Here is a 9,623-nt window from a genome sequence, read left to right on the forward strand (position 1 = left end):
ATCCGCGGGGCGGGGGCGGGGCAGTGGCGGCCCCGGCACGAGTCGGGAGTGGTACGATCCGCGGGGTGGGAGTGGGGCAGCGGCTCCACCCGCACGAGTCGGGAGTGGTACGATCCGCGGGGCGGGGGCGGGGCAGTGGCGGCCCCGGCGCGAGTCGGGAGTGGTACGATCCGCGGGGTGGGGGTGGGGCAGTGGCTTCCCCCGCTCGAGTCGGGAGTGGTACGATCCGCGGGGTGGGAGTGGGGCAGCGGCTTCCCCCGCTCGAGTCGGGAGTGGTACGATCCGCGGGGTGGGGGCGGGGCAGCGGCTCCACCCGCACGAGTCGGGAGTGGTACGATCCGCGGGGCGGGGGCGGGGCAGTGGAGCGATGGCTGCGCCCGGAGCCGGCGGGTGAGTGCGGAGCCCGGCTCCCCCCCAGAGGTGGCTGCATGGCGGGGCGGGGAGCCCGTCGGTGCGTTTAGCTCCGGCCGGAGGGGGCTGGTGCGGTCCCCGGACCGGGCAGCGGGGCCGCGCTAGCGTCCGGCTTTGGGAGCCGGGAGCGGCAGGGCCAGGCTGAGGGTCCCCCGCTTCAGCCCCGCAACCAGGGCTCCGGCCCCCCCCCCCCCAGCTCCGTTGGACCCGCTCGATCGCCAGCGAACTCCAGGAGCGTCCCACGTGTGCGGACCCGCCACGCGTGGGGCCCGAACTAGAGCTCGTCCCTGGCCCTGCTGGGAACACGGTTCCTGCCTGGACCCAGCATGTGGCCCCATCCCCCGGGGGTGCGATGCTGGCCGGGAGCTCCCCCACTTACAGCTGTCAGCCCTGGGGCCCTTCCCCTCTGGGGAGTTGTCCCCTTTCCGGGCCGGGACGGGGGAGAGACGCCATAGGCGGAGGGCGTCATTCCCAGATCCAGAGAGCATCTTTCCTCTCCAGGGCCTTCCCACGTGGGCCCTCGGCCTGGGCGCAGGCCGGCACTAATGGCTGTGTGTGCGCTTCCCTTTTCAGTCGTGTTTCACACACGCTAGCAGGATTGTAAATTCGCGTGTGGACACTTCAGGGCCAGGGTATCTAAAGGGCTCCACAGGCTGGGGGCCTACATGGAAGCTGAAATTCAGGCTCTAGAGATGGACAGGGAGCTCTAGAATAACTGGCCCTGACTTCTTGGAAATTCTGGCCCCCTATCCCCAGCAGAGGCCAGGTGTTTAAAAAATGTGTCGTTGGTAGGGAAGACAAGGCCTAAGTGTCCGTGTAATCCTGAGCCCTTGTGGTTGTGGCTGGATCAGTGCTGAGCCATGCCTGTTGCTCTGCCTGGGTGTGAAAAAAATCTCTCCTATCCAGGCTGTGTTCTGATTTCCCTGCCAGCCTCCCCATGACACCAGACCGTGAATCTCACCTGCGGAGATGAGGACAACAGCTACTGTGGATTTATACTTGCTGTGGGTCTACACCTTTGCTTTCTGCCTTAGCTCCTAGACTGGCACCTGCTGTCAGGTGTCTCCAAACATCCTAGGCCTACTCTTGAATTTGGGGTTGGGCTTTAACACATGTTAACCAACGTGATTGTAAATTGCAGAGAGGATGCTACAGAAAATCCCCCGGACACAGACTAGGGTTAAACATGACTAGCAACAAGCCGTTGTGTCCTGTCCGCACCGGAATTTTCAATCCTGTTAGTGAATGTGTTAAAACATAACCGTGGAGTTTGCTCTACCCCGGACTATCGGAGACCTGACCGCTCTTTCTCATGCCCAGGTTCTTGCAGTGCCTGGTTTGTGGGAGCTGCTGGCTATAGAGTGAGAGAAGCTGCCTCTAGCAGAAGACCCTCGGCTCTCCCCACCCAGGCGCCATGGTGACTGAGGAGGAAGTGGAGGCCATTGGCCGGACGCTGGTGGACACGATGCAGCCCCTGAAGGCTCGTTTCCGAGCGCTCTTCACCCTGCGCAACGTGGGCGGCTGTGCTGCCATCGACTGGATCAGCCGGGCGTTTGGGGATGAGTCTGCCCTTCTGAAACACGAGCTGGCGTACTGCCTGGGGCAGATGCAGGATGAGCGTGCCATCCCCTGCCTGGTCCGGGTACTGCAGGACACCAGCCAGGAGCCCATGGTGCGCCATGAAGCAGGTACGACAGCTCAGTGCTTGAGCGGAGTCTGTCCTGGTCCCACTGGCACAGAGGCCCTTGCCAGTCCAGCCCGAGCCAGGGGCTGATGTAGCCGGGCAGGGCAGGGATGCATGGAATTGTGGCTTGTTCCTGGGGGGCAGGAACATGTGCCAACCTTTTCCTGGTGTGTCTTATTTCCAGCTCTGTGCTGGCTCCCCCCGTGCAGTGGCTGGCGATGTGAGGAGCAATGTGGCTCGTACCTCCCCTCTACAGCCCCCACAGTGGAGCTCCTGGGATGCTGGTGCAGACCCCGCGTGGTGCTGCGTGTACAGTGAATCTGAGCTCTGGGGGTCGATGCTAAACTCATTGGGGCGTGATGTTGCAGACGTCTCCTCAACGCCAGGCTGAAGCTGCTTCCCATCCCCGCAAAATGCCAGCTTGTCCCTGCCCTCTGCCCCGGTGCCACATGCTGCGTTTCCCTCGCACTTTTCGTAGCTCAGCTCTCTCTCTTTAGAAGCGCCGCAGCCAGGCGTGTGGCAGGGCTGTGTCCCCGCTGGCCCCAGGGAAGGGGCAAGGCCACATTAAAGGTGATGGCAGCAGTATGGGAGCTTCCAGCTTGTTCACTGGCACCGGTGCCTTCGGTCTGTGTTCCAGGGGAAGCTTTGGGAGCAATCGGGAACCCCCAGGTGCTGGATGTTCTGAGACATTATTCGGAAGACCCGGTGATCGAGGTAAAGCTTTCCCTGCGTTCCCCTGCCAAGGGCAGCCTGTCACGGACTCACAGATCATGCCCACTCGTGGCCCTGTGCAGTCCATGAGGGATGCCCCTTTCAGTGCAACAGCCCTTCTCGAGGGTCCGCTCTCTCTCGGGGTCAGGCCCCTCCACCTCCTGGAACCGCACCTCTCTGAGCCTTAGCACGTCTGTCTCTGTCCACTCGTTCTGGACCCCTGGGACCTCCACCCCCGAAGGGGTTGATGCAACCCTGATCTCTAGACCGGAGCGACTCTCAGCCAGCATAAAACAGGAGGGTTTATTGAGAGTTGAACACAGCACAGGAAACTCTCAGGGCCTCAGGCCTGGCCTCTCACAATAACAGCACATCCCAGTCTCCCTGCATCCAGGTGGGCTCTGCCTGTTCCCCCTCTCCAGCCCAGAGCCCCCCTGCTTCCCAGCTGGGCCTCCGATACCCCGGCCCCAAGCCCGCCTCTGTCCATTGTCTTCTCTCCAGGTAAACAGGGTCGTAAACAGGAAGGCCTGAGTCCCCTCTCCTCGCAGCTCTCCTCTGGCTGGAACTGGCTGGTCAGGTCACCGGGGTCCTCTCTTCACAGCCCATTGTCTTCCTACTGGCCAGAACCAGCTGTGACTCCTGAGCTGGGTCTCCGGGTCACCAGTCGCTGGGGTCTCCATTCTCCAGGCCATCAGCCGGGGTCCCAAGTTCCCTCTCCGGTCCTCTGTACCAACAAACTCCCTTTCCCCTCACCTTGTTAAACCAGTAACACTCGGGGACACAGAGTCCCTCTCCCTCTGCATGCAACCCACTGGAAAACACAGAAAAACCAAGAAATCCCCCCACTTCGTCACACAGCCATCAGCACTGATCATACAACCCGGCAGCCAGTGGGCAGAGCTCCGCACCGGGACTGCAGAGATCTGGGCTCTATTCCCAGCCCTGCCACTCACCTGCTGAGTGACCTTGGGTAAATCCCTTCCCTGCTCCTTGCCTCAGTTTCCCCTCTCATGTTGGTCTGGTGAGACTGAGCCCTTCAGGGCAGAGACTCTTCCTATTTGTCTGGTCAGCTCCTGGCCCAGTGGAGCCTGATCTCTGCTGGGTCCTGCAGGTTCTGCTGTAGCCCTGGCACTGATGCAGGGACCCCCAGATGTCAGTGAGTAGGGCAGTTGTTGGGGATATTATGCTGATGGGCAGACACACCTCTTGTCTGTGAGTTTTTTCTCATGCAGATAACAGCCCGAGTCCTGCTGGCAGTGCCACTTTTCCCGATGCTGCCCCGTCTGGGGGAGTCAGTCTGTGTAACCCCATTTGATACTTGGTACGTCTGCTGCCATTGGGATTCCTGCTGACCAGGAACTGAACTGATCCCAGTAAGGGGGTTATTTATACCCCAGGAGGCCCAGTCACCCTGCACAGAAAGTTCCCTGCCTTTGTACACATCACTGGGCAGCTGGACCCCGTGGAAGTGGAATGTCAGAGCTGCATGTCTGACTATTGGCCGGTCCATCACTCCTTTCAGGTGAGGCATGACAGAGCTGGGTATGAGCCCTGTTGTGCCAATGAGGAAACTGAATTGCAGAGGTGGATGTGACTTGGTGGTGGTGTCGCAGTGGATTGGTGGCAGAGCTGGGACTGGAGCCAGGAGCTGTGACTCCCAGTCCCATGCTCTGACCACTAGACGCTGCTGTCTGGCTGGTGGGACTCTGCTCTTCCCAAGGGGTCCCAGTGAAGGTGTCTCTGTCCTGTTCTGCAGGTAGCCGAGACCTGCCAGCTGGCAGTCAGGAGGCTCGAATGGCTGCAGAAGAACAAGGAAGCACCTGGCGCCAGCCCCTACCTGTCTGTGGACCCGGCTCCCCCTGATGAGGAGAAGGACGTTGCCAAGCTGCGGGAGACCCTGCTGGATGAGTCACGCCCGCTGTTCGATCGGTACCGCGCCATGTTCGCCCTGAGGAACGTGGGGGGCGAGGCCGCGGCGCTGGCGCTGGCTGATGGTGAGACAACCCCCGATGGCAGATACTGTGGCTTCTCCTCACCCTAGCCCAAGCTGAGTCCAGAGATCCCCAGTGAGGGGCCCCACTGCTGTGCTGTCCCTGGGACCCATCCCTGCCTGAGCAGCTGGGCTCCCTGGCTGGATTGTATCCCTGTTATTCCCATCACCCTCCACCAGGGGTCACCCTAGGGCCTGCCTCACCTACGCGAGCAGGGTCTCAGCAGCAGCACCCGCCCCCAGCCTGGGCCAGGGATGGGATGAGCAGACGTGTCCCCCTGTGGCCCCCCATGTTATGTAATCCACTTACCCCCGGGACTTGGCTCCACCGGAGCCTTTGCCACGTGCATGCCCCGTCCTGTGCCTGCTGGGTCCCACAGCGTGTCCCCCCACACACACTCCTCCAGGAACCCTCCGGGGTGTCATGTCCGAGTTCAGGATCCTCCATGGCAGCGGACTGGCCCTGTGCCGCTGGAATCCAGAGACGCAGGGTCGGGGGCGGGCAGACAGCACAGCCTCTGCGCTGCTGTCCTCGGCAGGGCCAAACCCCCTCCCCCTCACCAGGAATCGCCACCAAACTGTGGAATCTCGGCTCCTTGAAAGGGGACCAACTGCTCGTGCTCTTCCCTCTCCCTGGGACAGGCCAGAACAGGGGCTTCCTGTGTGTGTGTGTGACCCCGTGCCCTTCCTGTGTTGGGGCGGTCCTTCTTGAGAACCACTGCTCTAGGGGGAGGGTCCCCCCAGCCCCCCAGCTGAGCCTGGAGCCCCCTGGACCAGCCCCTGTCCCAGAGTGGGAGTGGGGAGTTCTCTGAGCTGGCTGGTTCAGAGCATTTCCATCTGCGCTCTCTGGGCATCCTGCTGCCCCCACCAGAGGGGGCTGGTCACCCCAGTCCGGCTGCGGGCGAGCAACGGCTCCGGTGCTGTGGGTGGTTCTGTGGATCCAGCCCCTTGGGAGGGACCGACCCGCAGAGCCTGAGAATCTCATGGGACCAGGCCTGTTCTGGCCCCCAGGCAGGTCTGACCCGGTTAGAGGTGAGCAGGACTGTGGGGCCCTTCTGGAGCAAAATCCAGCCCCACTGAAAAGTCCGTCAGGGCTCACTGTCTCTTTCCCTGCCCCCATGGGGTCCTCTGCCTTCCTGCTGGATGGGTGCTGCTGAGCACAGAGGACCCAGGCTTGTGTCGGGCAGACAGCTACGGATCAGGGCAAGTGCCTCCTCCCACCCCAGCCCTGGTGCCTTAGCCCTGCTTGGAAGGACTGTTACGGGGCCACTGAGTCTCAATAGCCGACAGGGCGTCTGATGGGTCGAGTGCAGGTGGACCCTGGCTGACCCCACTCATTCCCCCAGGCTGCAGCCAAGGGGCCAGGCTTCACCTGCTGCTATTCCCCCCGAGTGGCTGAGCCCCCAGCAACTCGCTCCCAGCTGACCCAAGAGCAGTCGCAGCAGAGCAATGCGGGGTCCTTCCCTTCAGATGTGTGGGAAGGGTGGGGCCCAACATCCCAGAGTACTTTGGGTCACTTCCTTGCTCTGCCTGCACCAACCCTTCTCTCCCCCTGCTCTCCCCAGGCCTGGTGTGCGGCAGCGCCCTCTTCCGCCACGAGATTGGCTTCGTCCTAGGCCAGATGCAGCATGAGGCCTGCGTGCCCCAGCTGACGGCGGCACTGGAGAGCGTGGCGGAGAACCCCATGGTGCGGCACGAGTGTGCGGAGGCGCTGGGCTCCATCGCCAAGGCGTCCTGCCTGGAGACGCTGCGGGCCTTCGCCCAGGATGGAGAGCGGGTGGTGAGGGAGAGCTGTGAGGTGGCCCTGGACATGTACGACTACGCCAACGGGCCCGAATTCCAGTATGCCGACGGGCTGAGCAAGCTGCAGGCCTCAGGCTGAGCAGGGAGCCTGCCTCAGCCTCTGCGGGGAGCTGGGTGGCTGCCGGAGGAGCCAGACCTGATTCACGCCTGCTCTGCACCACTGCTTGCACCAGGGCAGAGTGGGTGGGAAGCCAGATCTGCATAGTCCTGTGTGCTCTGTGTGCCATGGGGGTGGCAGCAAGCCTCTAGCGTTAGCTTGTTTCTCTGAGTCCCTGGGATGGGCCAGCACCCTAGATCCAGCCCTTGCGGGGTTGGGGGTCAGGCTCCATGCTGGGGTCCCAGGGCAGAGGTTTCAAACAGCTGCTCTGCTGACTGGCTGAACTGCTGGATCCTGACCCAGCAGCTCTCTGTGGGGGAGCCTGCCCGGGATCCAGGGTCTGAGCCCGTCGGGAGAGCAGGGCTTCTCTCTCAAGTCACGGGCTGTGGGTGGGCACAAGGTTCTGTCACTTAGCTGCTCGGGCTGTGCCCACAGAGGCTCCCTTCTCCACGTCTGTGCTCAAGCTTCACTGCTGCTGCGGGGCCTAATGCGTTGGGCAAAGCCCTCCGCTGCGCCACTGGCAGGCATTTCAGGAGATGATGTGCAGCTCAACGCGGCCAGGTGGCGCTTCATGTGGCGGGGGCTGCAGCAGCCTGGCGGAGCCTGCACCTAACGCCAGGAACAAATACCAGCCAAAGCCTCTGCCCGTTCACCTACAGCACCGTTGACAGAGCCTCTGTCCCAGGCGTGTGGCTCAGACACAGCTAGAGAGTCCCTGGGTTTTCAACCTGCCCGTGGGTCTTTGCAGGCCTGGCTTTGTACTCCCAGTGGCGTGTGCTGTTGGGGGGTGGCTGCTGTGCAGTGAGGCTGAGTGCCCGCTTGGAAAATCTGCCCTTCGATTTCCCTCTTGCCTGGGCAATGGCAGAGAGGGAAGCCGCATTGCCCCAGAGCTCCCCTCCAGTGCCAGCCAGGGAGCAGACCTCCTAGGGCAGCACAGACCCCGGCCACAGCTGCCTTCTCTGAGCACTGGCCAGTGGGCAGATGAGTGGGGAGCGGGGTCTCTGGCACTGCTATGGGGTCTTCCTCGGAGTGGGTCACAGCCAGCCTGTAGTAGTGGGGGCACGTAGGAGGGCAGGGGTTTAGGGGCTAGAGGTGGGAGATTTGTAGCCATGTGCCAGCGAGTTCCCAAACAGGAATGTGATCCGCTGGGGCTGGAGTAGGGGGAGCCCCCTTGGAGCGGACAGGGCACAATGCCCGAGGCAGAGCTGCGGTAGTCTCGCCATGTGGATGGGGCCGTCTTGCAGCAGATGGAGCCTGTGGGGGGCCAGTCGGGTACAGCTGTTCACTTGTACTGGGGCTGGGAAGGGCTTGCGGGGAATAAATGAAATTGTGGAAGGTCTGGCCTTGACCTGCCTCTTTTCAGCACTGGACCAGGGGTGCCTCTGCCTCCGCTGGGCCTGAGCCCCCGGCCAGCAGCCTTGTGGCCAGGTTCCCGCTGTCTCCCCCATTGGGCCTGAGTCCCCGGCCAGCAGCCCCGTGTCCAGGTTCCCACTGTCTCCCCCGTTGGGCCTGAGCCCCCTGCCAGCAGCCCCGTGTCCAGGTTCCCGATCTCTCCCTGTTGGGCCTGAGCCCCCAGCCAGCAGGCCCGCAGCCAGGTTCCCGCTGTCTCCCCACCCTGGGCCTTAGCCCCAGGCCAGCAGCCCAGTGGCCAGATTCCTGCTTCCCCCGCCCCCCCCCCGGGCCTGAGCAAGCAGCCCGGTTCCTGGTCTCTCCCCGTTGGGCCTGAGCCCCCGGCCAGCAGCCTCATGTCCAGGTTCCCGCTGTCTCCCCTGTTGAGCCTGAGCCCCCGGCTAGCAGCCCCATGGCCGCAGTTCATGAAGCCGTCTCACTCCCAGCACAAAGGGCCCTGTGGCCCTTGGAAGAAAGCAGGTGTGAGTGCTGCTCTGGTGTGTGTGGGGGCGGGGGGGCTGACCCTGGGGGCAGGAGCCGTGCCAGTCAGCACTGGGCTGGTATAACAATAGCGCCTAGCAGCTCTGCTGTGCTGGGCACTGATCAGTGTATGTGAGGGTCCCTGCCTTGATTTACCGGGGGGGGGGCGTGTAAGGCACAAGCAGAGTGAACAGCATTGAGGGGGCAAAGGGCATGTTACTGCCATGGGGGCTTGGGGGAGGGATTTAGAGCCGGGGTGGGGGGGACACCGGGAAGGAGAGCATTGGGTTAAGCTACATGGGTTCTGCTCTCTGAGTCTCGCTGCAGGGCAGGGTTTCTAACCCTTTCATCATCCTCATGGCTCCCCCTCTGACCCTCTCCAATTATCAACGCCCTTGAACTGGGGGTACCAGGCCGGGACAGCAGCTCCACAGGGCACTCTGCTTTCAGGGGCGAAGGGGTGCTGGGCTGTGACGCCAGGTCATGGGGGCCACCAGCACTCGTGGCCGCAGGAGTCTGGTGGTTTGCGTGGCAGCAGGGCCCAGCGGCCGGGGTGGCTTCAGCCTTGCTTTCCCCTCATTCTTTCCTGGCTGCTCCCAGCCAGGGCCAGAGGCCAGCAGCTGTGTCCGGTTTGTTCACAGATGCTTTTTCCTTGGCAAAAGCCCTTTCTGAGTCGCTCTCCCTCAATCCTCTTATTTCCTAAGCCCTCTAATGCAGCTGCAGCTCTTTGCTGGGGCAGGAGGGGGGCAAAGACCCGCAGCCAGCCCAGCTCCTGTCTGTGCTCCTGGGGGGGGGGGGGGGCGGAATGTGTGTCCCCCAGAGGGGGCCGGGAGAGCCATGCCACTACCATGCATCGGATGGGCAAGAGACGGGCAAAGGAATGTGCTGTGGCCATGGAGGTTGCTGGGTATCGAGGAGGGCGGATATTGGGGCTGTGTTGGGTATGGGCTGGGCGGAGCTGGTGTCCAGTAGGGCCGCAGGTCCTGGGGGGGTCGGGGGCCAGCTGACAGGGACAGTTCTGTTATGGCCATTTCCAAGCTTGGCTCTGTGGTGGTCAG

General features: G+C 62.7%; 1 protein-coding gene across 1 annotated transcript; it reads left to right on the forward strand.

The window, feature by feature from the left end:
- Positions 1-310: 310 nt before the first annotated feature.
- Positions 311-8,031, forward strand: DOHH (deoxyhypusine hydroxylase). Its single transcript, XM_050933814.1, has 5 exons — positions 311-390; positions 1,732-2,099; positions 2,733-2,809; positions 4,563-4,800; positions 6,362-8,031. Exons 2-5 carry the CDS (start codon positions 1,826-1,828, stop codon positions 6,676-6,678), a joined length of 906 nt encoding a protein of 301 aa, XP_050789771.1. The 5' UTR covers positions 311-390; positions 1,732-1,825; the 3' UTR covers positions 6,679-8,031.
- The last annotated feature ends 1,592 nt before the right edge of the window (positions 8,032-9,623 follow it).

Source organism: Gopherus flavomarginatus, chromosome 24 (assembly GCF_025201925.1).
Source record: "Gopherus flavomarginatus isolate rGopFla2 chromosome 24, rGopFla2.mat.asm, whole genome shotgun sequence".
NCBI lineage: Eukaryota > Metazoa > Chordata > Testudines > Testudinidae > Gopherus > Gopherus flavomarginatus.